This window comes from Pongo pygmaeus, chromosome 5, assembly GCF_028885625.2.
Source record: "Pongo pygmaeus isolate AG05252 chromosome 5, NHGRI_mPonPyg2-v2.0_pri, whole genome shotgun sequence".
In the NCBI taxonomy this organism is placed as follows: domain Eukaryota; kingdom Metazoa; phylum Chordata; class Mammalia; order Primates; family Hominidae; genus Pongo; species Pongo pygmaeus.
This window is the reverse complement of record NC_072378.2, coordinates 69,547,020-69,574,455: the sequence shown is the minus strand read 5'-3', so window position 1 is coordinate 69,574,455 and position 27,436 is coordinate 69,547,020. Positions and strand designations below refer to the sequence as shown.

Sequence of the window (27,436 nt, the reverse complement as noted above, 5' to 3'; positions counted from 1 at the left end):
TCGCTGGGAAGATAATTAATCCTCCCCCAAATAAATCAAAGATTATACAATCTCTTATTTTAATTTAGCCCTTTGGTTTATGGAAGAGAAAAAATGTACAATAATCATCTTTATTTTGGATAAGATAGCATAATGGTTCATTTATTTAGAAATGAATACTTGAGAATGTGCCAAGAACTGAGATTTCCCCTTCTGATATTAACTTTTCCCCACCAATTACTATTAATTGTTCTGTGAATTAAAGTCACATGAGCCCAGTGATATTTCATGATGCACTTGAGAAATTATTTCAAAATGCCAACAGAGAAGATACAATGAGGAAAATCTGTCTTGAACTTTGAAGTTGCAAAGATAGGGTAGAACCCAGTTTTTATATTTATAGGTGGATAGAGGAATCTATCACAGGGGCTGGTTTTCATCTAGACTCACATTCTCCCAGCATCCACCCTCATGGGGCACTGCCTCTGGCTTCCAAACTGCTCATGAGGTTAAGGACCAAGGCATCATCCCAAAGTCGTATACCAGACACAGGTTGTTTATATAAAGTTGTTGAAAAATGTTTAAAAGCATTTAGTTTAAATCACCTATAAGTCGTATGAAATGACTACCATGAAATTATTGCTAATATTAATTGCCAGATTGTTGTAAACTGGCAAACAGTTCTTAATCCTTTAGAGAAATTCAAAATTCAGAAGGTTTATGGATCTTGACACTTTGTTAAACTTAAATAGGAATAAATAGCACGAGTCAGAATAATCTTATCAGAAGCATTTACAAATATTAAACATTAATATGGAGCTGTCATGTCATTTTACAGAAAAATTAACTTAAAGGACTCCTTTCATTTTTATATGCACCTTCCAGGAAATGTGATTATTTATCCAATAATGTCAGTGTTCAGCTTAGTTGAACATGCATTAGAAATAAAATGAGCTAGCCGGGCGCTGTGGCTCACACCTGTAATCCCAGCAGGTTGGGAGGCCAAGGCGGGCGGATCACTTGAGGTCAGGAATTCAAGACCAGCCTGGCCAATATGGCGAAACCCGGTCTCTACTAAAAATACAAAAATTAGCCAGGCGTGGTGGCATGCACCTGTACTCCCAGCTACTCAGGAGGCTGAGGCAGGAGAATCACTTGAACCTGGGAGATGGAGGTTGCAGTGAGCTGAGATCGCACCACCGCACTCCAGCCTGGGCAACAGAGAAAGACTCCGTCTCATAAAAAAAATTAAGAAATAAAATGAGCTTTTGTCAGATTGCATAAAATTGTATGAAGTTCTCAGGGAAAAAACTTGAAAAGTTCATGTGTTTCTTTTTCTCAATAGATTAGAAAAGCTTAGCGTTTCAAATAAAAATTTGAAAGCTTAGAGTTTCAAATAAAAAATTGAAGTGGGATCACAAAATAAAATTATTTTTGGTGTATCTTCATTATAAGTTCTACTTTCTGAAGTCTGTTTAATCTTCTAAGATATGTTTAGAACAAAAACGAGTAGAAGAAAAAAATTTTTACTTCAGAAACTTTACAAATTTTTACCATCTGTGTCTTTTTGAAGCTGCAGTAGTAATTTAAAGGCAAACATATCTATTCTGTGTTTCTTTTTTCACTCTGTTGAGGTTTAAGATCATTTGCCAGATGTTGCTTTGAAATGTTCTGTAGACCTGAAAATTTATTCTGTGTTCTAGGCACTGTACAGAATTCCAAATTAATATATAGCAATACCTTAAGAACACATAATCTAAGTGAGGGCTTAAAACATGGACGCAAATAACCATAATAAAAGTTAGGATGTGATTAGATGTTGAAAGTGACTAATTGCCATTTCATATACATGTATAGCTATCATTTCTAAACGTCTGTAATCACAGTAAACAGCATTCGAATCATTCAATGCAAGATGAACACAGGATGCTGTAGGCACTATGTATGATGGCCTACGCCTTTAGCTGAAGGAAAAAAACCTAGCTAGGATGTTATTTTATTTACATAGTAACTAAGCATTTGAATTTTGGCAAAATATCCAGTTGACAATGTTTGTGTTTTTATAGGGCAGTAGAGGAGAATTAGGACCAGTGGGATCCCCAGGCCTACCAGGTAAACCGGTAAGTAAAAAAGTTTCGTTTATTTGCCTTCTACGAAACACCATACATTTTTAAAAATAAGTAAGAGGAGAAAACAATTTACAATTGAATTACCTGTACTTGATTTCTCTTGTTATGTGAATATGTGAACAATGTAAAGGAGAAATTTCAAATTATGGGTAGGATACCCTCAGAGGGTATTTTAATGTGTGGTTTGTAGCATCCATTTTTAAACCTGGTGAAATGTGAAGTGCTGCATTTGGCCTCTGGTTGTTCTTGGAACGGCAGAAAACAGAGTGAATGGTGCTTTTAACTTCCTGTGCAGTGCTTGTTTACATAGCGAGAGGAGCAGCAGCGCCATTGCAGGCAGTGGGGTGGCGGAGGCTTGACTGAAAGAACCCACTGTTGCCAAGGAGTGCAAGGGGAACTGAGGACCTCAGGGTGGAGTGAAGGCTGCGAGAGCATTGGCCCCTCCCTCTTCTCCTGAGAATATGAAAGAGAGGCAGACCCAAGAAGCAGAGTTCAACCAACCACAGCATGTTTATTTTAGACACAAGTCAACACACCCAAGGTTGCTTCTGCCTTCCGTGCTTTCAGTGTTGCAGTGACAGTAACTCCGGGGACTTTGTGTTTGTTTTCCAGGGTTCTCTGGGTAGCCCTGGCCTCCCTGGCTTGCCTGGGCCCCCTGGACTTCCTGGAACGAAAGGTGACAGGGTAAGAGCTCCAGCACTCCAGAAGGTTCTTTATTTGGAAGGGTGATTTCTACCATGTTGAGAAAGCTTGTTTTTGGCCCTGTGGAGAATTTTCTAGAATTTATCATAAACAGCTATCAAGAAAGGTATTTTAAATTACTCAGAGTTGAGATTAAGAAGCAAAAAGTCTATTAATATAACAGAAGGGAAAAAAAGCTGAGAAAAGTAAAAATTTCCGTTGTAATCACACTTTCTACTTAGCCCTCAATTTACATTTCTACTAGTCAGATTTTATGAGGATGTGATCAGAGAATGCCCCAAGTTCCAGAGCCTCGTGGAAAATTGTGACCTAATGTGGAAATTTATGTTTTGGTCCTGATTCTTGTTGGGTGGTGAGGAGTGGGAACGTCCTCTCCCATCACATTATCCATACTTGTGCTTATCCACCCACCCAATAAGGTTCACTTGAAATTATATAAACAGTTGAAAATACTGAAAAAGTATTATATTTTATTTATTACAGGGTGTCGTCGGTGAACCGGGTCCAAAGGGTGAACAGGTCAGTCCTATTATTTAATTGGTATAAAATGCAATGTTTGATATGCACCATTTCACAAGCAAGGGGGAATGGCTGGTTTATGGGTGTTAATAAAACCATGAAGGCTAACAGTTTTTCTCAATGTGTTCATAGTGAGTGAAACCTGGTGTTGAGTTTGGTCCACAGCATTGTTTACTATTTTAACAAGCTGGAGCTAATGATGGCTCTGCTCCAGGACTGCGCACTGTCTTTCCTTTGAAGAGCGTGGCTCTGTCTCTGGTTCACGGAATTGGTTTATTCATGTCTGATGGAGTCTTCCACAGCCACATCAGAATGTCTTAGGTTTTTCTCGATCAAGACCTCAGCAAATAAACTGTTTATATGAATTAGACTCAGTCCTTTCCCTGGGTTCCTTTTCCTACTGTAAAATCTCTATTTCAAGGGCTAATTGTAAAACTGTTGAATATGGTCATTTATCCTTCATTCTAGCTGAAACTCAGCCTCACCTTCTGGCTTTCCTCTACGCTATTTTCTGATTGGGACTAGCCACTGACAGCTAGATTGGAAAGCCGCTGAGAGCATTTTGTATTTCTGCATGATTCTGGGAACACTGTGGGCACTTATGAATGCTTATCAATGTTGACAATTGGGCAATGGGACAATTGGGCAATGGAACTAAGAATTTTAAAATGTAACCTTTTATCTTAATGTTTAGGGTGCCTCTGGTGAAGAAGGTGAAGCAGGAGAAAGGGGGGAACTTGTAAGATTTTTTTTTTCTGGTTAATGATGAAGATTTACCAATTTTGAACTGTGTTAGAAGTATATATATACTTCTAACAGTTCAAAATAGGTATGTAATATATATATATATTCTTATTTTCTGGACACTGTTATCCTCACTGCCTTCTTTAAAGGTTATGATGTTTCTCCTATCAGCTAACAAAAGTCTCCCAAGATTGCAGCCAAGATCCAGTAAAGCAGAGAGGAAACATTGCCAAATTGACAGATCTGGCTTTAAACTTTTAGAGACTAAAAGTGTTCTCTTACAGATGGTGAATCCTCTGTGGCTTTATGTCTAGACATTCAAGGTGATTCTTACATGACTATAGAAAGTCTATGAATAATAGTGCTCTATCATGAAAACAATATTCAAGTTTGATTATAGTTAGAAAGCTGTGACTCACAAATCTGACCAAGGGTAATCTCTTTAGTCTAAAACCCTCCAAAGAAGTGACCTCCATCTCCAGAGGAGGCTGTTGCCTAATCTCCAGGAAAGGAATACAAATGAGAACAAGTTCTCTCCACTGCTGGAGCTGCTTGGTTTGCAGGCTCATCATTATGGTTTTGACACAAACTAATGTGACCTAATGTGGAAACTTATACTTTGGTCCTTTGGGGTAGTGTAATAGATTTTTCAGAAAACAGTTTTAGAGAGCTTGTAGGGCAGGAAAAAAATCCTAGTAATGTTGTTTTATTCATATTTTCAGGATTTAGAGATAATATAAATATAACATCTAAATTAGTCAAAGCTTGCCAACTATTAAGTAAATTCATAAGAGGATTATTCCAGTTTCACTTTCTGTTAAAATTGTTCATTTTGTAGGGTAACGTGATGTTTTAAATCATTGTTTTGTAGTGGAGGTAAGCTGATATGCCAACATGAGCTGAATTTATATCTAGCATTAGTGGCAGGAAATTTTCAAGGTTTTTTTTAAAAGCGTAAAAACAGGCACATTTGGTTTAGTAGACTTTTGGGGATGACTTTTAAATATTGTTTGAATTACAAAAATGAAGTCATCAGGTCTAAATGTCTCTTGTGTTTTATAAGACAATGCTATTTTAATATCTTTTGCCTTCCACATTTTTAATTCTTGACACCTAGCATTTGAGATCTGGATGAAACCCTGGAAAGCTCTGATTCAACCCTTTTATTTAACAGATAAATTAGCCAAAGGCTGGGAGGCTACATAGCTTACAGAGAGTCACAGAGTTAAGTAGAACTGAGATTAGAATCCAAAATTGGAGTCTAATATTTGTTTGCAGTGCCAGAGTTAATCTGTTCATAGTTTTCTGTATTTTAGTAGCACAATAACTTTTAAAGTGTTTTCAGGAAATTATCAAATGTGAAAACATTGTTCTAACACAAATTTCTTTCATTGATTTAGGGAGATATAGGATTACCTGGCCCAAAGGGATCTGTAAGTATGGTGAACAGTAATGGTATAAAAAATTAAAAATATTAATAAAGTGTAGAATATGTAATGCTCTGCTTTATGAAATCATTACGTAACATTCAATTCTTTTTTTTTTTTTTTGAGACAGAGTCTCGCTCTGTCACCCAGGCATGAATGCAGTGGCGCAATCTTGGCTCAGTGCAACCTCTGCCTCCTGGGTTCAAGCGATTCTCCTGCCTTAGCCTCCCAAGTAGCTGGGATTACAGGCATGCACCAACATGCCCGGCTAATTTTTATATTTTTAGTAGAGATGAGGTTTCACCATGTTGGTCAGACTGGTCTCGAATTCCTTACCTCAGGTGATCTGCCCACCTCAGCCTCCCAAAATGCTGGGATTACAGGTGTGAGACACCACACCCAGCCAAAATTCAACTCTTAAAGGACTTACTTTCATGGAAATAAATGTCTAAATTTGTACGTTAGGTAATGGATTAATCCAATAGAAAAATACCTCACCACTGTGTAAATGGATTTACCTTTTGAACTAACCACTGGAAAGGAAGTTTTTTTTTTTTTTTTCATATTGTAAATGACTCAATGAGTGTCTCATGGTAATACTCTAATGTCCTCTCCAAATGGGTCATTTTTAAAGAACTGACTTGTGTTTTTTGTTGTCAACAGTATAAATTTCATTGGCAGTTATACCATTGAAAAATATTTCAGTAATTGTCTTAATCTCTGATGTGTTCTAGTTGGGGAAGTAAGATAGAGGAATAATGCATAAGAAAATATAGTAGCGAATTATTAGAAGTAGAAAGTGATCTTATTCATTTTTGTCATTTTTATAGAAACTAAACTGGTGTCCTTAGAGATTAGATGTATTCAGAATTATAGAATCACTTAGTAGGAAACCTGAGATGACTTGCTAATTGGAAAGGAATTCACATCTAAAACAATTAGGAATTTAAGAAAGGTTGAGGAGAAAAGACGAAGCTCAGACCTCAATCTCAAATGCCACTACTGCCAGCTTCCATAAGTTTCCAAGTCCTTCCTGTTTCTGGAATCTCCTCAGCCCTTCTCTGTCCCTGTCCAACATATTATCCTCATGGCAGCCAATGTCATCTAGATTTTTTAAAAAGATAAAACTGACTGTGTATCCCTCCTCTGTTTAAAACCCTTTAAGAATAAAATCAGATTCTTAGCGAGGTAAACAAAGCCTTTGATGAAGTGTTCTTTGCTCCACGAACCTCATCTCCTACATACCTAGAACTTCATCCATTTGCAGTTTCTTTTACATGCCGTTTAACACCTTGTTCTGGTCTCCTCTTCCTCTTTCCTTGGAATAGCTACCTCCTACTTAAGCATTTAGCTCTATCCTCTGCTTCACTTTCTCCAGGAGGACCCAGTCAGACTTGGTTACAATGCCTAGCCTTGGGCTCTTTGCAAACCGCAGAGATGAATATTATTACATTGTATTAACTTACCTGCCTCTAAACACCATGTCTCAAGTTTCAAGTAACATTTTTATGCCTAAGAATTTTTAACAGAAATGGTTGAGGATTGAGAAAAATTTAGAGTAAACCTTGATTGAGTTTGGTAATAGAAATCCTACTTCACTATCTAGAAATAGTAATGTTCAATAGAAAGAATTCAAGCTGTAACAAAAGAAAAGTTAATGAACCATGCAGTGACAAGAATAAGTTAATTGCATTCAAATTTGCATATAATATTAGGAATTAGCCCTTGATTCATCTCCTTCCCCACCTGTGTCTTACCTGACACTGCCCAGGTAATATGAGTGAAATTGAAGTCCACTGTCCCAGAATCAGGGGAAATTGTTACTAACACAAAGACTTACACTTTCTTCATTGATTTCAGCATAGACAAAGTTGTGAAGTAGGCGATGTCTGTAACCTGATTTCTGTTTCAGTATACCACTCCTCAATTGAGGAATTTTTTCCCGAAGACCCAGGGTCCTGGCCATATTGGCCCTTAATCTCTTCGTTAGCAAGTTCCCAGCTCTTATTGTAGCAGTATTTCAGTCATTATCAGCAGGCTTATACACTCTGTCGTGGTCTCCTTTGTTTTCCGTCAGTTCTTCAGTATATTTCTGAGTTCATTTTGTCTTCTCTTCTGGGTTCTTTTAGAAGCCACCAGGCGCGGTGGCTCACGCCTGTAATCCCAGCACTTTGGGAGGCCGAGGTGGGCAGATTATCCAAGGTCAGGAGCTTGAGACCAGCCTGACCAACATGGAGAAACCTCATCTTTACTAAAAATACAAAAAATTAGCCAGGTGTGATGGCGCACGCCTGTAATCCTAGCTACTCTGGAGGCTGAGGCAGGAGAATCACTTGAACCTGGGAGGTGGAGGTTGTGGTGAGCCAAGATCATGCCATTGCACTCTAGCCTGGGCAACAAGAGCAAAACTCCATCTCAAAAAAAAAGAAGTTGTTACAGTTTTGCACCCTAGGCACCTGACAATGTTGCAGCCTTTTATGTAGGATACCTTTTCCTTGTCCTGCTGACAGTCTTTCAGGAAGTCTTTAAACTGTAATTTCTTCATGGAAGCAATTTTGGCAAGTTGACTTAGATGAATATCAATTTCTTTTGCATAAAGAGAAATTGGAAAAGCACATTTGCTGAGCTTTATTTGGATGTATCTAGTAAAAGCATTGCTTCATCGCCTTCTTCAGTTTTAAGTATTTGTTTGAAAGAGCCAGCTTTTTCTAGATAAATGATGCATATGAAAAAGAAGCAGGATTAAATTGCTTTATAAACATTCATATCTTGAACACTAGCATTCCCTTGCTGCCTCGTGTTCTTTTATCTTCTCATTCTTATTCTGAACAGCAGCAGTACATTGGAGCTATTCTGCCACAAATTCTACCAGAGGAATTTAACAAATTTTTAGTTTAACAAAAAGTGAATTAATTGGGTCTCTTTTTAAAACATTTATCTTAGATGATTCTTTTAAATGCTTTTAGTGGTCTGCTTTCAGCTAAAAAAAAATCTAACTTGTATTTGGTTTTATGCTCAGGAAACACATGGTTTACTTTTAACTTCTTTAATATTTAGATTTTTTAACTTTCTTGATACTTAGATAAGTTGTAACTTTCTTTGGTCAAGTACTTTTTTTTTTTTTTTGAGATGGCGTCTCACTCTGTCACCCAGGCTGGAGTGCAGTGGCATGATCTCGGCTCGCTGCAAACTCCGCCTCCTGGGTTCATGGCTTTCTCCTGACTCAGCCTCCTGAGTAGCTGGGACTATAGGCATCCACCACTACGCCAGCTAATTTTGGGTATTTTTAATAGAGAAGGGGTTTCACCATGTTAGCCAGGATGGTCTTGATCTCCTGACCTCGTGATCCGCCCTCCTGGGCCTCCCAAAGTGCTGGGATTACAGGCGTGAGCCACCACACCCGGTCTGGTCAAGTATTTTAAATGCAGCATTTTAAATGTGGTATTTTAAATGCATTGATTTAGTTTAGTAATTCCTGGATATACCTGGCATCTTCACATTCTCTAAAAAAAAAAAAGTTGTAAGGGCTAAATAACTTATGTTCTTGGAAATATCTATTTGATGCTTGCTGCATTTGTGATATGCAAAGTAACGTATTTTGTAGGAATGCAGGGGCTTTTGTGTAGCCAGAAAATGTTAACAAGCTTATTGAAAACTAAGTTCCTCTTAGAGAGTGGCTTAAAGTATGAAGAATGTAGTTTTAAAAAAATGTAATATTCCAATAAACATTTTGCAAGAATAACTATACCTGAAAGAAAGATTATTATTATTATTATTATTATTATTATTATTATTTTTTGAGACGGAGTCTTACTCTGTGGCCCAGGCTGGAGTGCAGTGGCATGATCTCCGCTTACTGCAACCTCCACCTCCTGGGTTCAAGCGATTCTCCTGCCTCAGCTTCCCAAGTAGGTGGGACAACAGGCACGCACCACCATGTCCGGCTAATTTTTGTATTTTTAGTACAGACAGGGTTTCACCATATTGACCAGCCTGGTCTCAAACTCCTGACCTCATGATCCACCTGCGTGGGCCTCCCACAAGTGCTGGGATTATAGGTGCAAGCCACCGCACCCAGCCAAAAGAAAGATATATTGAAAGTTAACTTGAACTAGATTTCTAAAAGATGGGTAAGTTGTGTAGCATTATGTGTCTTCACCTTGCAGTGAAGGTTTTGTAACCTCTGAAAGAACACCTGTTAGGATGCAGAGTGCAGGAAACCCCAAATTTCGTGTAAGTGTTTATATAAGTATGAAGCAGGCACATTCTTTGTGCTTAGCCCTGGTTTGATAGTGTGCAATTGTATTCCAGGCAGGTAATCCTGGGGAACCTGGCTTGAGAGGGCCTGAGGGAAGTCGGGGGCTTCCTGGAGTGGAAGGACCAAGAGGACCACCTGGACCCCGGGGCGTGCAGGGAGAACAGGGTGCCACCGGCCTGCCTGGTGTCCAGGGCCCTCCGGTGAGTGGTGGGCAGCTTCTGTGGTTTCCCTTTGAAGACTCCATCCCACAGCAGCAGGGCTGTTCTAGGCATCAGCTTCTCAACAAGTTCTCTTGTAAATCCAGCCACCTGGCTCCTTGCAGAGTCTGTCAGTTTACAACTTAACAATGTTCTCTTTATGGTTTCATGCATAAACTACCTTTTTTTATTTTCTGTCCCAGGGTAGAGCACCGACAGATCAGCACATTAAGCAGGTTTGCATGAGAGTCATACAAGGTAAATAAATCACAATGGTTTGACTTTTTCCATCAACTCTTGTTTCTTAAGATTTTATTCTTGTAGATATGCAAGGGTAAACAAGAGTGACTTTTTGTATGCCTTAAAGATAGGATATTTAGGGTAATATTAATGCCAATTCTGTTTTATCCAACTATTGGCATCCACAATAGTATATAGCCCGTAGCCTCAATGTAAAATATTACTTTTCTGGTTATCCTGCCTTTTTTTTTTTTTTTTTTTTTTTGCCATGGGGGCTAATTTGTAACAAAGTGCACACACACACACACACACACTTTTTTCCTTTGGAACACAAATTCTTAGTTGTCTCTCCCCTCCTTAAGACCCTGCCACTTAGTGTGTACCTAGCACTGACCTAGGCTTTCTCTACATTTTGTGAGAAGTAAAGACTCCATGCCCATAAGAAGCATAAGGACATTATCTCCATTCATGTACACATATGTAAAAACAATCAATAACCAGCATTTACCAAAGTTATGACACATTTTCATACTTGTTAACCCTTATCAAAATTTATCTGTAGCTATGGCAATTGTTATTTGTTTCAGAATTGGTCTAGTTATAAAAACACACAGAAAATGAAGATGTGCAAAAGCACCCTATAGCTGAGGAGTTCTGTAACACTGAAGCCTACAGTTAGTTATAGTATTCTGGTGTAGCTAACTTTGTCATGAAGAGATACTCTTTTGTATGCTCACTAGACAGTCTAGTTTGTCTAGGAGACTTGAGAAGTTTTCCAGAACCAAATGGGAATGAAACATTCACTTCTATATTTGAAAAGCAGTATAGGTCTCTTCATTGCAGACATTTTGTCCTGAAAGTCTATTTTAGTTTTAAACATTACATATCTAAAAAATTATTATTCCATGCAAACTCTTACTTATATAAGCAAATTTAGAATACTCACATTTAAACAATTTAAAAATGTTGGGTAGAAATTTGTTTCCATTTCATATTCTCCTTTACCCTCTAAGTTTAAAAAATATTACATGAGAATATTTCCCTTAGAATGTTTTCATGGGGAGATTTTGTTGTAGGCCGTGGCTTTAGTGGGTGATTCTGAATCTATTTAATGGTTCCTGAAAAAGCCCACACAGTTATTAATTTTTGAGACTAACTCTGACCATTCCCAAGAAACAAGTTATTTTTAATGTTTGCTGTCTATTTCAAGCGTGGAAAAAACTTCTGAGAAGGAGGGTTTATAAGAAGCTGTGTGTGACTCCTGGGGATATTTCAGTTTATATAATATCTTCAGACTAAGAATGTGAGGCGAAGTCTCAAATGGTGTCTGAATATTAATTCTGGACAATGTTCTTGGCTTTTAAAAACTCTCTGGACATCTGCTTCCACCTATGTTAAGAAACTCATTTTTATTCCCATCCTGGGTTTTCAGATACCCAGCAGGGATTCAGGTGACATCCTTCCAGAACGTCATTCACCCCAAAGCCTGTAGTTTAAGATTTTTGTAAATCCCACCCCCTGCTACCTCCCTCCCCATGCCCTAACTCTGTCTCATAACAACAGGACCAAATATGTCCACGGAGAGCTGCATCAAACAGCACTAGCGAAGCTTTCTGGCAGAAAGCCCACAGAGAAATTATCCAACTTTATTCATTTCTTACCACCAATTTTGAAGATCTGGTGACACATTTAGAAAAAAAGCCATTTGGAATACCTCTCTTTTCATTAGAATAACTTTTATGTTTCTGACACTTCTGGGTTGTTTTGTTTATTCTCTTTTAGAGCATTTTGCTGAGATGGCTGCTAGTCTTAAGCGTCCAGACTCGGGTGCCACTGGGCTTCCTGGAAGGCCTGGTCCTCCTGGTCCCCCTGGCCCTCCTGGAGAGAATGGTTTCCCAGGCCAGATGGGAATTCGGGGCCTTCCGGGCATTAAGGGGCCCCCTGGTGCTCTTGGTTTGAGAGGACCTAAAGGTAGGTCATCTTGCCCATGTGGAACCAAAGAACACAACCTTTTTCAGATGTATAATTTGTATCAAGCTCGAGGAATTTATGTTTTACCAATTTCTGAATATCCAGTGAGATAAGATGTATTATTCTCTTTTACAATAGTGATGGTGAAGATTCAAAAACTGTTATATAATATTCTCTTGACCCTGCTATACCACAACAGTAGACCAAATACTAGAATTAAAGTCCCGTGTCTTTTAGTACTGATCTTTTTCTATTATACTCTACCTCAATCATGGTTCAAAACAAAGATTATGGGATCTGGTAAATGATCATTCAGCTATTTTTTTTTTTTGAGACCCTAAAGTCATTGTTGAGCTCCTCTAAAATGGCAACCATCCTTAGGATGTTTGTATTTGTTACTTAAACTAATAAAATTTGTTAACAGGATGTAAGAAAAGTATGCATTGGAGCTGCCTCCGTCTTTTAAAACATGACATTGAATATTTAGTTTTGATGGATTTTTTTTCAGCTCTGAAGTACAATCTAATTCCTTCTTTAGTATGTAAGATAGCTTGTTTCTTCCATTTTTATTTAAAGCAAGCTAAGCCCTTGCATCCAGGATTTTGCAGAAAAATGGGGCTATGAGTGTGTTAGGTACTCAGCAGGACTGGTGGAAGAACTGGCTGCCTCATTTGGAGTTTGCTAGTTGAGGGGAGTAAGTATATCAGCTTGGGGTGTATGTGCCCTGGATAATTTACAGAGAGGACTAAATAAAGTGAGTAGTTTCTATGTCATGATGAGTGACTGACAGCTTTCTGGGGAACTTCAGAAAGACGTGGCATCAGAAACAAGAGAGGGTTTTTTTTTTTTTTAAGTACTGTGGTGCTCCAATTAGGGATAAATATTATGGTATGAATGGTCAGATGGCAAGCAAGCTGCCTTTTTGGATCTATAAATGAATTGCTGATGCAGTTGGCTAACTAGACCTTCAGCTGGAACAATTTATTTAATTACTTTTTTTTGGCATGTTCAGAGCTTCATGTTAAAAAAATGGGGTCTAACTGAGACCTCTTGTAAGGCTGGCATGAATTCAAAGCTTTGGGAGGCTAGACAAAATCAAATAGAGTGCAGACTGAGGGTAGAGTTTTTCTTAAAGAGAACAGAACATTTTCTTTGAAAGAGTCACATACCTATTCATCTTTGTCCTGCTTTACTAGTTCAGGAGCTCATGCCTTAGGTGCTCTCTCTATGGTTAGTCTCAATTCACTCTGTAAATAATTTCTAAGAATCTCTACAGCCTTAGGTAGATTGTTGACTTCATTGGATCTGTTGTGCAAAAGTGGGTGGATCATGACGACTTGGCCTTTCCTGAGTTCACTTTAGGGTAGTGGTTCTGAGAAAGCAGTCCCCGGAGCAGCGGAGTCACCAGGGACCTTGTTAGGAATGCAAATTCTCTGGTCCACACTGGGTCCACCGAATCAGAAACTCTGGGGTCGAGGTCTAGCTTTCTAGTTTAACAGGCCCTCCTGGTGGTTCTGCTGCACCTGGTGTGGAGCAATCGCCCATTTTCCTACTGAAAGGGAATGCCTTATAGGGCCTATAGACATCACAGCCTTATTTTCTTTGGTTAACAGGAAGTCTTCTTGGGGCAGAGCTTAACTTTTTTGAGCTAGTAACAGAACTCTTCTTTAAGAAATGAAAATGCCAATGTCACTTGCTAAGCTAAGACAGTCTAAAGCTGCCTTTGTCAGCCTTGCCTGCACACTGGAATTGCCTGAGGAGCTTAAAACCACTGATATCTGAATCCCATTCTCAGAGATTCTGATTTTATTGGCTTGGGCATTGGGATTTTAAAATATTCTCCAGGTGATTTTAATGTGCAGCCAGGGTTGAGAACCACTGGAAACAATGGTGAATTGTTTGGGGAAGCTTTAGCAACAGTGAATTGTGGCTAGGTTGGGTTGGGTTGGCTCTAGCAGATGAACCTCAGTTTGAAAGAAACAAAAGTAAATTTCTATATTTGGAACCTGGAAAATGTCTCTAGCACTAAGTTCATTTGTCAAGTATAGCTTGATCATATGAAGTATTTCCTCTTAATTTTTCTTTAGTATTCATGACGTAATCTATAACATGAAGTGATACAATTCTTTTCTCTTTTCCAAAGGACTTTTTTTCTCCCTACCCTCCTCCATCCCTTTCTCGTTATCAGATTCCTTTAAAGCAGTATCTTCTCTCAGTTTAACTTCTGAGAATTTGGGGTGGAGGTACGGAGGGGTAATTAAATTTTTAAAATCAATTAACACTGTCATACTTTTGGAAATGTATGATTTTAGGTAGCTGGATTTGATTCTTCTTGTCCCACCACATACATTAACAGGAGTATTTATTAGAAAACATATAGCTTTGTAATATCCAAGGGGTTACAGCTGAAAATTCCCTGAGAATAAACATTCCACCATTTTGAAACTTAAATTTTTAGTCAATTAGAGGAGAGATATATTTCAATATTGCTTGTTGGCTTTTTTCCCCATCCCTGGTAAAGAAGGGATGGTATGAATCTTTCTCTACCATATAGTCACTTTGAGAGCCTTTTTCCAGAGAAACTGCTATATAAATAACAAACAAGTTTTATTATGAATGCTTGAACAGTTCAGCCTATGTCTTAGTCACTGTTTTTCTCCTAGAAAATACTCTGAAGAACACAGTAGAATATTTTCAATAGGAGCTAGTAGAAATATGCTTCAAATCATAGTCAAAGCTTAGGTTATATCTATAATTTTTCTGTTTTTCACTGGCATGCTTTACACAATATTATACAAAATGTTAGGGCCCAGGCTCAAAACCTGAGAGATATCTAACTGGCTTTATGTTCACTTTGCTTGGTATTACATTGGTCTTTTGTGTCATAAATATTAGTTTTAAATATTCACAGTTTGGATTAATTTTAAGTCCCTTTGAGTAAAGCTGTATATTTTTAGATATTTTAGTATGAATCAGACACTGCAATATGTAAATGAAGGTTTGAGAAAACACATATGTCATAATTATGACTAACACCTTTCTCAGTGATAATCTGTTTACATGGAGATAGAGCATCAATTATAGCTCATGAATAAATGAAATAAATAGCAACTATAGAGCAATGAGAATTTCCACTCGTTCATAATGAGCTGTCTTTCTGCTGAAGCTGTGTTTTTTTCTTTATACCTTACCTAAAGCTTATTTTACAAGCTCTTTATGCATATTTTTTGACTGAGGAGGCTAACAAAGCTGGACCTTTAGTTTCCTGAGCTGGTTTTTGTACATCTCAAAATAAGACATGACCAGGGTTTGAAGTAACAGATTAACCTTGTCGATAGAACCAACCTGTATGCATGGTTTGCTGTGGAGTAGCAGTTTGCAGAATAGGCTCTGTTTTGGAGCTCATCTTACAACTTGTTTTTCTCTGACTGATAACCAAAAGACAGTATCACAACAAAGACACTGGTCTTATTCCTTGAAGCCACATTAACAGTTGGTGTGGCTTCATGCTAGAATGTACAAACAAGTTTAGCTTTTACTATCAGTGTAAAAGCCACACTTTAATTTATTTCATCTCATATCTTCAGAAATGTGGCACATTTAGAGAGTCTGTTCTCATTGCCAGCCTCCAGAATTATAGTGATATGACACTTAAATTACCAAGTTAACAAGAATGCTTATGCCATTAGTTTATAAGATGTTAATTGTCATATCTTCCTAATATAGTAAGGCCATATTGATGACGAGTGTTAAAAAAACTAGCTTATGTAAATATGAGTTCAACCTGAGTTCAATCCGTCATAGTATTTATATAAATTTAAATTGTTTTGAAATGTGATGAAATGTAGTTTATCATAAAAACATTCACATGAAGACATTCACAACTAAAATCAAAGTATAGTGACTAAATATTCACTTCAGAATTAGAGATCTTTGACTATCTGAGTGCAGATGGTTATACAGATTTTTTTCTATTTTTGTTGTGTACATGACTTTGTTTTTAAAACTATAACAAATATGACTTAATATTGAATGAGGCTGAAACAAATGTTTGGAAAAAAAATGGTATGTATAGAATTTATTGCAAGATGCCATTGCATTTTCTAACAGCATAGTAGAATAATGATATACTACTGTCCTACCGGAATAATGGGATAATGCCTTCAACAAAGAGCAGCAGACATCATTTAGGACCAGTTAACTAAGGCATTAATGCCTTTTGTTAATGAGGTCAAGTTGCTGGGTTTGGTATCTTCAGGGGCTGGGATAACTAATGCAACTTTGTTCTGTGGCCACTAAATCCCCAATTTCAATCGACTGTCTTGTAAATGTCTTGCAAATCCACATGGTTGGTCGCAATCCAAAGTATATTCCCTATAAACAATGAGTCAGTAGTGAAATGTAGACACTGTGACAGCACACTTTGTTTATGTTTTTAAGATTGATTTATATTTCATAATACTAAATTTATACAGTTCCAAAAATTAACAATGTATAAAAAAGATATTTAGTGAAGTTTCTCTCCCATCCTTGTCTCCCATCTGCCTAATTTCCTTTCTCCTTCCCACTAGGTAATCAATACGATTCTTTTCTTACATATCCTTACAAGCAATTCTATATAAGGATACATGAATATGTATTTTTTCTACACCTTTTAAAAATGAATCATATTGTCCTTTAGCAAGTGTTCTGGAACTTGCCTTTTTCACTGAGCAGTATGCCATGGAGACCATTCCAAAGAGCTTCCTGGCTATTCTTCACAGCTGCATAGTGTTCTGTTCTGTGGAAGTTCTGTAATGTCTTCAGCCTTTTAATGGACATTGATTATTTCCAGCCTTCTGCTATTATAGCAAGGCTGCAATGAACAACATTGTACGTATTTCATTTTTGTATAAAATAGCAGCATACACTCCATCTCTATTTCTATGATAAATTCCTGGAGGTAGAACTGCTGGGTAAAAATTTTGATAGCTATTGTCAAATTAGCCTCCAATGGGATTGTACAAATTTATACTCTTATCAGCAATTCATAATAGTGCATTTTCCACAGATTTGCTAGTATATGTTTAATTGAACTTTGGAATTTTTGCCGATCTTATAAGTTAAAATAGCATCCTTTTTTTTTTTTTTAACAATTTGCATTTATTTTGTTATGAGAGTGAAGTCAGGGAATTTTTCATATATTTAAAAGCCATTTTTACTTCCTTTTAGTGACCTGCCTGCTCATGTATTTTGGTCATTTTTTTGCTGTTGTGTTGTTGGCCTTTTTGTATTGATTTTAGGAACTCTTCATATTTTGAATCTTAATAAAAAGGCCAATCTGAGGTCATAATTCTCCCTTGTTTTCTTTTGATTCTTAACTTACACTAAAATACTTGATCCATTTGTATTTTATCCTGGAATAGGGTGTGAAGTACAGATCTAACTTTACTGAATTGTTCAACTTTTTCCCACTTTAAGACACCACCTTCATTATGAACCCAAATCCTTTATGTATTTGGGCCTACTTTTTGGGCTGTCTATTCTGTTTCACAGTCTGTGTATTCAGGGAGCAACACCACACATTTTAGTTGATTTAATATCTGGTCAAATTAATTCCCTTCATGTTGCTTTTCTTTATGGACTTTTTGTGGCTTACTCTGGCTTACGTGTTTTTCTATACAAACTTCAGGATCTTCTTTTCTGATAAAAAATGAGTTTTGTATTTTTATTAAGATCATGATGAAAATCCAGCTTGGGGAGAACTGGCAATATTTTATGATGATGTCATTTCTATTTAAGAATGATTTTCAAGTCTTCTGGTGTCCTTTAGAAATGTTAAACTTTTTGTCATGTTGGACTTGCCTATTTCTGATTAGTTTTATTCCTTGTTATTTAATATTTTAATTGTCATTATAAATGGTATCTTTTTTACTATGTCTTATTACTGGTTGTGTTAATATATATAAAATTATAATTTCCATATATTAATTTTGTACCCTGCTAGTTGACTGAATGCTACTGTTTGTAATAGTTTTTGAGTTAACTTTCTAGAGTTTTAAGATATGTATTCATATCTCCTGAAAATAGAGATAGTTTTAACTACTCAAACCAAAAGTTATATAATAGTGATAAAGCAGGCATCTTTATGTTGTTCTGATTGCAGTGGAACTAATTCTTGTGTTTCCCATTAAGCATAATGCTAGGTTTTGGGTTGAGATAGATATATTTTTTTGTGTTTAGGAAGTGGCCATTGGTTCTTATTTTATTGAATGTTTTATCAAGAATGCATGTTCAATTTTGTCAAATGTCATTCCAGTATCTATGAATATAACAATTTGATTTTCCCCCCTTAGATCTATTAATAGGATGAACTTGATTGTACTCACTACAATCTAGTTTATGGCAATTTCATGACCTTTTGGTTTCTGAATTTTAGATTTGCTGAAAGTTTAAAGATACGGAAGTTTATTTTTATAGATATGTAGAAAAATAACATTTCTTTAATGTAATGCAGGTGACCTGGGAGAAAAGGGGGAGCGTGGCCCTCCAGGAAGAGGTCCCAAAGGTTTGCCTGGAGCTATAGGTCTCCCAGGTAAGTGTGTTGTATAGCTGAGAGGAGGAGGTAGCGAAATTGGTAGCAAGTACACAGCCTGAATTGAATAAAATTTTAAAATAATTGTTATTTGATCACTTAAGCATATTAATTATTCAGAATGGCTAGCATAGATTTTTCAAGACCAGCTTTAGTAAAGAATTAAATGATCTGTAAATCATATCTGTATTCTTTGTCAGAAAATAGGTATCAGGACTTGAAATACTAATTTCCTTAAATAGATGCTTCAAGAAAAACAGTGTCAAGGTCCAGGCACAATGCACTTGTTATAAAATTCGGAATAAATTGGATCCTATCTATTTCTAAAGCAGGTGATAGTTTCCTGTTTTTTTTTTTTAATCTAAAATGCCAGAGCAGTAGGAAGATTAACCAGTTTTTAATCTCTTGCACAAGGAGTAACTGAAATTTTATTTTTAAAGCTCCCCTTTCAAACAACCAGACCCTCCAAAACCCCACATCCAAAAAAGAAAGAAAGAAAGAAAGAAAATACAAAACTGAACATTCCTGCTCATAACCACTAAGAGACACACACAAGCCACACATCACAGCTGCGTCAACTGAGGTGACAGGGTAGCCCTTGTGTGAAGGGCCCAGATTCTCTCACTGGGTCTTCTGTTCTCTTTATACACTGGCTACCCTGTCACCAGAGTCCAGGCTGGAACACACTTATCCCTTGGGAAATGACTTACAAGCCCAAGCACAGAGGCAACATAGCGGGGCCAAAAGCCAGTTCAGTGTAAGGGCATGAATGACGCGCAACTTTCCAGCAAACGCTCTCTTATTGTGGCGAGGCAGTGGCTTAGGAAGGCTCCCAAAGCCCTAGGGGTCTGTTGCTGAGGAGAGTTGAGACGATACTTGCTTCCACAATGGTTTGGGAAAACTTGGCTTAGGAAAGTTTAGGAAAAGAAATTACAATTTTCTAATTTTGCCAGAGGCTGATGTATTTAATCACAGCTATAAGTGTAGCCAAAAACATCATTGCTTTCCAATTATCCATTTCATTGCTTCTGGGGATTGTGTTCTCATTAAAATTTTTTTTTAAAAAACATGAATGTTTGGAGATAACTCAAACACTGCCTTTCTAAAGCTGATTCATGGGCTCATCAAAATGTTTTCACATATTGATAAATTTTTATAATTGGAAATGGGAGATTTATGATTAGTAATGAAAGGAAAATCTGGCTTAAATGGGATTTAGAGAAGATTTTAATATATGGTAAAGCTTGGATTCATTGATGGGTGTTTAGAGGAGAGGAAAAGGAAATAGAATTTACTAAAGGTGCTTGTCTCTGTCACCAGTGGTAGGAATAGGAAGTTTTGAGGCTGATAACATATCATCATCACAATTTACTTAATTATCTATATATTTATGAGAAAGCCTAATAACTCCTTCTTCTCTCATTTTATTGACAAATCACTTAACAGTTCTTGAACCAATGACTTGCACTATTGGCAACATTTTCCTTTATTGAAAATGTATTATGGTTTCTAGGGATTCTCACTTTGAAAACAATCTGTTGGTAAGCCACGTTTTAAATGTAAAGATGAGAAGATCGAGAAGATCAGCTCCATGTGTGCTGTGTCCCAGACTGTCAGGAGCACATTATCTCCCACCTGCAGTAAACCATTTTCAGGAGCCAAGTTGATGGGGGGCGCAAACGGGGCACACAGTCAGTCAGAGGGGCTTCCCTGACTTTTTAGAACATCAGACCATCCACGTGTAAGCGAATTGTGAGGTAGGACAAGATCATCATTTGCAGGCCTCCCTGGGATTGCTTACAAACAAAATTATTAATTTTAGCTGATCTTGGATTTAATCTTAAATCTGAATTGTTGAAACATTTTGTGCACCCCCTTATCCAGGGGACTCCTAATACCTGTCCTTTCTGTTTTCCTTTTCCTTTCTTCCTTTGGCCAGTCCTTGCCCCTCCTTTCCTGGGATCACCTCCAAGATCGTCGCCCTCCTCCTCTCACTTAGGTCTCCCCGTCAGCTCTGATTATCTCCTTCTCACCTCCCAGCTGACTCTTCTTTCTTGCTTTCCTTGTTCTGGTTACTATGTCTCAACCTCGGTAGCCTTCCTTTTTTGGACTTTTGTTACCTTTTAATTGAGACGATATCTGACATTATTTAGTGACAAATCTGAGTTCCAGATTATTTTTCAGGAATATAGGCTGACTTTCAAAAGCACAGATGCCAGAGAAGAGGGGTCTGCTGGTGGGTCGTTCTCTGCGCTTTGGCGCGGTGTCCTCGTGTAGTGCGCAGGTGAAAGCACCAGCTGAGGGTTTGGGTTTCGAGGTCGGCTCACATTCTCTTGTTGACACCGTGCATATGCTCAAGTCAGTCAAGTTCCTGACATGAGCTTTTTGGGTCATTCCTCCCTGAAAGCTAGTACCCGAAAGTGGGCTGTTTGAAGAGTGGCATCTACAATTCAGACATCCCAGGTTCACATTTTGATTATGCCACTAGCTAACTTTATGACATTGGGCATGTTACTTAATTTCTCTGCACCTCAGTTTTCCCATTTATAAAACAGTGATAACAAGAACATCTCTCTGATAGGGTAATTCTGAGAAATAAAGAAACTCAATCCATGTAAATTGCTTAAGACAGTTCCTGGCTATAGTAGCGCTCAAGAAATGTTGGTTGTTCATACTATTATTAATATATCAAGTCCACTTTTTGCTTTTTAAGGTGGATCAAGGAGAGCTGGGGGCAAAGTTGGGCCCCAGTTCAGCCCCTGCAGCTTTTTTCTCTTGCTGTTGATCAGCAGTAATATATTACTCTTCTCTAAATCAGCACCGCCCCTGATGCCCAGACCTTCCCTCCATGAAAGTCTACTTCAACTCCAAATCACAAATGCGAATTACTGGGTAGCAGTACATCTTTTCACTGGTTAATTGTCCACTGAGGCTAGACTGCTTTTTATTTCTTGATAGAGCTTGAATATGACTAGGAATGTGATTTCTGATCTCTCAAAAACATAATATTAATAGGACTTTAAGGGCTGATGAAACTTCAAAAGGATTCTGTGCAGTAATTTGTCTGGAACCTTCTAGATGAATAAATTCTTTTCTTACCTAAAAGAAAGAAACTGCAGAACAGCATAGTCTGCAACCTTCTTTGTTGTTCCTATTGTTGGATTTGGGGCTCAAATCCTCCTGAATAAAAAAAAAGATAGTTGGATCATTCTTTGTGCTAAGGCATTTAACAGATTTTTAACGACGTAACTAATATCATCACTTTCTATATGTTGTTAGAGTTCCTGTATTCTTTCTGGACAGTTTTAGTTCCCTGTCTCCCCTCTCCAATGCTGTATCTCTGTTTGTTCAGTGTTAAGTATTACATGCCCTGTAGGGACATAATGCTCATTGCTTGTTATGGAACACAGGTTATTATTATAAACTTTACATTGATGATCATTTTGGCTACAGTGCTTTGTTGTTTAAAAAGTACACATACACAATCTAGTTTGTTTCTCACAGCCAGGAGTAGGCTGGGTGAATATTTAAGAAGTGGAGACATGGAGCCAGGCTGCCAGGGCTTATGCACTATTCTTTTACCTTGAAGTGCTTCAGTTTCCTCTTCAGTGAATGGGAATCACTATGCCTATCTTGTATTTAGAACATATATGCACATGTTAATACATGTAAAGCTCTTGGAACAGTGCCTGGCATATGGCAAACGGACACTCTGACATTATTTAGTGAAATTTAACTGTTATTATTGTTGCTCCCTTTTTTATAATATATTTGAGAAAATACAGACTCTTAAATTCATGTCCTGACAAAAGTCTGTCAGGTAATAACAAGACAGATACCCGTGCTTCCTGAGCCTATGTTCACAAAGTGGACAGAATGATTGGCTGGCTGTCCAATCATACGATTAGTTTTTCTTTGCAACCTAGACATGTGAATTGGGCATGTCCCATAATTGCTGAGTGTCTCGCTTCTCTTTCTCTGCCTCTCTTGCAGAGCTACGTGGATCACATTAGCAATCCCTGGAACTTTAGTTTCCCCCGCCTTCAGTTTTGTGCCACAGGTCAGCTAGTATTATTGCTTGGTCGGTTGTCTCAAAGACTCTCTCTGTCTGCTGCCACCAAACTTGCCCATTGGGACTAGTTCCTCGTCACTCTGAGAATTTTAAAGGAACATATTTATTAATAATAAAGAATCCTGACTTCCTCTTTGTGCACTCACTAGGGCAAAACATAAATTAAATGACAAATCATTTGAATGTGAACACCAGGAAAGTGACTTGTGAGCTGAGGTGTTTTTGCCTCTTGGACATGGAAGTTATAGCTGGCTTTGTGCTGGACTATACTAGGTTATAAGAATATTCGGTTTTCTTGTGCAAAGTCTGCAGAAAGGTGAGCTTTGCTTGAGACTATTGAGTGGAAAAATACACACGCACACATTCAGTTCCGGGCTATGTTTGTCAGTACCTAATTATTCCATTTCCATTGCTGCAGCTGTTTTATTTGGTTGCTGGGCCTTACGTAAACCAATTTACAATTCCTTAAACATATACTGCTTTGTCAAATACCACAACATTAAGCTGAAGAAATATAAGAAACTCCTGGTACGTACAAAAAGTCTACATAACCAGTGGATTAATTATGAAATACCCTATTTAATGTGAAAATTATTCACTTTTTTTGTTTTGACTGTATACACAGTCCCTTTTACTCCATAGCATGTATTAGGTGAGGGGCTGCCTCCAGAATGATCCAGCTGGGATTGGCTTCCATCAGTGTAACATGACTACCCTCTAGTGGATTTATAGAGAATGACACAGATATTCATTTGTTTAAAAAAAACCATAAAATGTTTGGCAATAATTTTTAAATATTTTATTTTAATCGACATATAATAGTTATACATATTTATGGGATATGTAGTAATGTTTCAGTAGAAATATTGCATAATGACCAGATTAGGGTAATTAGTAGATCCATCATCTCAAACATTTATCATTTCTTTGTATTGGGAACATTCAACATTTTTATAGGTCCTTGACATTTCAGAAAACCATGTAATCACTAGGCAGTTAGTGTAAGTAATACACACATGAGGCAGGCAGAGTAGAATAACACTTTAGATCCATGCTTTCTCTTTATGAAGAGTTACAAAGCAGTTGATAGATATTCATGAATGTAGCTGCTGGGCTAACCATTTATGCCCATTTCGTGAACAGTTATTATGAGTCAGCTTCACTTTTTGAGTGATATGGACTGTGGACATAGTGTCACCCAACTGAAGCTCCCATATAGTTTAGAACATCCATGAGAGCAAAGGCCCTGGGTCAGGGCTCTCCAGAGCCTGACAATCTGCTATGTTAAGGCTGTTTTTTTTTTTTTTCCTCTGGCATTTCTACAGGGCAAAACCTCAGAGAAATATCTTAGTTTCTTATGATCATTAGAGCTCTGCAAAAATCAATACTGCTCTTCGTTTTTGTGCCTTTGTCTACTTCCTGGTCAACTCAGGCCCAAGGAATTAAAAAAAAAACAATGACAACACACACACACACGTCCTGCCACATCCCCCCACACCCTTCCACAGAGTTAAAAAAAATCAATAGGTAGGAAAATACAGTTAGGTTAGTGCAGTGGTTAAGGGTCCTCATTTCTAGCTATATGACTATGGACAATTATTTGACCTTCCTAACTCTCAGTTTATACTTAAAAATGGGCTCAATAATGAGCATAGTGTATGGCACATGGAAAAGAGAAAGCATTCTCATTAAGCATTGGTGGTGATGACGATGATGATGATGATGATGATGATGACATCATCGAAAGCTCCAAAGGGTAAATTGCTGCATTTGCCAAAGGCAGAATTGGATGAGATGCACGCTTCATAAAATAAATCAAGGGTAGACAGGATGGCTTCATCAACTCTTCCTTCAGAGGATAAGCAGCAATTTGGAATAAACTCAGCAAGGTAAAAAAGAAAAACAAAAACTTCTCCTGGAGTGTGTTGATGGGGAACCAAATGTGAAAATCTAAAAAGCTATCCTTCTGCTTTTTAATATTGTTTGTGTATTAGAGAATAAATTATTTAAAACTTAAGGTTTTTGGCTGGCTCTACAAATGTTGAAAAAAACTTGAGTTAGTTGCTAACATTTAAACACTGGGAGATATTTATTTAAAGACTCAGCTTCCTGGCTTCTCTTGAAAATTATCAGAAGTTCTGGCAACACTGGCCTGTATTCCCCGCTAGCAGCTGTTAGCTGGAGAAGAGCTGCTGCCCGCATCCACTTTCCAGCTCACCACAGGCCTCACTCCTCCCTTTGGTCTCCCCAACACTTATGTGGAATATTAGTGGCCAAATTTCATTGCATTTGTACTTTATGTTTTCGTCTGGTAAAAACAGTGGGGGAATTTCTTAATCCAGGTTCATTTCTTTATAACATCAGGGATCAGCAAACTTTATTTGTGAAGGATCAGATTATTTGGCTGTGGGCACCATATTGCAGCTATTTAACTCTGCCCTGGTACGCCAAAGCAGCCACAGACAATATGTAAACAAATGACCATGGTTGTGTCCTAATAAAACTATTTACAAAAACTGGATTTAGCTCATGAGCTGAAGTTTGCCCACCCCTGATCCAAATGACCATCCCAGCCCCTGTGCTCATTTGGTTTTCTACCTCTTCTTTGGGCATTTCCTTCTCCTAAACTTGATTTGATTTTAAGGCACACCTGGTATGTCTAAGTGGGAACATTCCTAGTGATAAAGTGCATGAAAATCGGATTTAGATCTGGCTCATCTTTTAAATCTTAAAAAAATCAACTTCACCTTTAACTGCATCTGGTGTTAAGGATCTTAACAGGTGCTGCTAAAGGCATAGTTCTGCTACAGCTCTATCTATAGATGCTGTGGGTTAGGGAGAAGCTTTCTCAGGGACCTCATCATTAAAAGAAAACACATAATGATCTGCTTCATACTTACTAGGTATAGTTGAATGAAAGTATATGGGATAAATTAGGGAAAATTACTTATATCTCTGCTTGTCTATAGCTTTGAGATGGATAAATTCAAAGATAATTATTCTCCCTTAAAACTTATTAATATATTGCCCTATGACATTGCTTTGTGTGGATCTAAGTGTATGCACCAGAGGAAGAATGAGATGTTATGTAAAGCAAGATCTCTAACCTACCTTCCTTCTAAAAATATGTGAGATATATGTAATAAGACCACTGAATAAGACCATATTATTACAGTAAGACCAACAGAAGATATGTAAAAAGACAACTAAAATAGAAAAAGAAAAGGAAAAACCACAGAGAAAGAAGGAAAGTAACCAAATATAAGCAAATACATAGTTGAACATGTAGATTTGGCTTGCAGCTTTTTGGCTGAAAGACCAAGTTAAGATGGCTGAGATGGAATGAGGATCCCTATATTATTTTGGCATACACAATTTGTTTTACACTGATTTCTCATCACCACTTTGGCAATAATTGTGTGAAAGTGCTGCTGGTGCATTGGGGTAAACATTCAGCAGACATTTCTCTTTGTTATGGGGTGCTGTGCCTCAGAGAGTGTGCCCATTGAGGGCAACATACAACCCTTAAACACGACAAAAGGAAGACAAGCAAGAAATGTCCCCCAAAGAACCTGCTATTGCAAAGTTCATGTTGGGGTCAGCCCTTCATGAGAAAAATATGAAATTTTGTAGGGCACATAGCACAGCCTTCTAAAAGACGTTAATCAATAATATCTTAATAATTGTAATAAAAGCCCCTATTTATCAGGTGCTTTCAATTGTAGAATTTTATTATTATTATTATTATTTTTAAGAAGAAGTCTTAAAAATAATAAAAAAGTCGCCCAGGCTGGAGTGCAGTGGCGCGATCTTGGCTCACTGCAACCTCTGCCTCCCGGGTGCAAGTAATTCTCCTGCCTCAGCCTCCTGAGTAGCTGGGACTACAGGCATACACCACCATACCTGGCTAATTTTTTTGTATTTTTAGTAGAAATGAGGTTTCACCATTTTGGCCAGGCTGATCGCAAACTCCTGACCTCAGGTGATCCGCCCACCTTGGCTTCCCAAAGTGCTGGGATTACAGGCATGAGCCACTGCACCTGGCCTGAATTTAATTATTAAGAAGACATTATCCCATCTTGTAGATGAAGAAACTGAGAGATTAGTGACTTGCTAATGTCACATTTTTCATAAATGATAGGGCTAGAATGTAAAGCTATTTGTCTGTCTCCAAAACCTGTGTTTTTAACTGCTAAACTATACTTCTCCCTGCCCAGATGTTGCTCAACTATTAGAAGTAAGGAATGCTGCTACTTGCATTCAAAAGAAATATAATGTGAGCCACAAATGTGAGTTGCATGTATGATTTTAAATCAAGTAGCCACATGAAAAAGGTAAAAATAATCAAGTGACATTAATTTTAATAATATAGTTTACTTAACCCATTGTGTGCAAAAGATCATTTCATCATGTAATAGACACAAAAATTATTAATGAACTATTTTACATTTTTTCATATGAAGTCTTTAAAATCCAGGTGTGTTTGATACCTAGTTCATCTCCATTTGGCCTCATCACATTTCAGCGCTCAATAGGCACCTGTGGCTGGAGGCTACCATGGTGCACGGTGCAGCTCTACTGATGGAAATGGGGGTTAGAGACACTGAGGTCTCTTTCTACTTTT

The 27,436-nt window shown here is 37.6% G+C and overlaps 1 protein-coding gene across 4 annotated transcripts in view; it reads left to right on the top strand.

The window, feature by feature from the left end:
- COL9A1 (collagen type IX alpha 1 chain) overlaps positions 1 to 27,436 on the top strand; it is a 207,954-nt gene that overhangs the window by 178,299 nt on the left and 2,219 nt on the right. For all 4 annotated transcript variants that reach the window (XM_054492378.2, XM_054492376.2, XM_054492375.2 and 1 more), the window contains 9 exons: positions 2,046 to 2,099; positions 2,721 to 2,792; positions 3,294 to 3,329; positions 4,024 to 4,068; positions 5,474 to 5,506; positions 9,812 to 9,958; positions 10,159 to 10,213; positions 11,978 to 12,166; positions 18,663 to 18,740. In XM_054492378.2, coding sequence (XP_054348353.2) covers positions 2,046 to 2,099; positions 2,721 to 2,792; positions 3,294 to 3,329; positions 4,024 to 4,068; positions 5,474 to 5,506; positions 9,812 to 9,958; positions 10,159 to 10,213; positions 11,978 to 12,166; positions 18,663 to 18,740 — 709 coding nt within the window. The remainder of the gene's footprint in view (positions 1 to 2,045; positions 2,100 to 2,720; positions 2,793 to 3,293; positions 3,330 to 4,023; positions 4,069 to 5,473; positions 5,507 to 9,811; positions 9,959 to 10,158; positions 10,214 to 11,977; positions 12,167 to 18,662; positions 18,741 to 27,436) is intronic.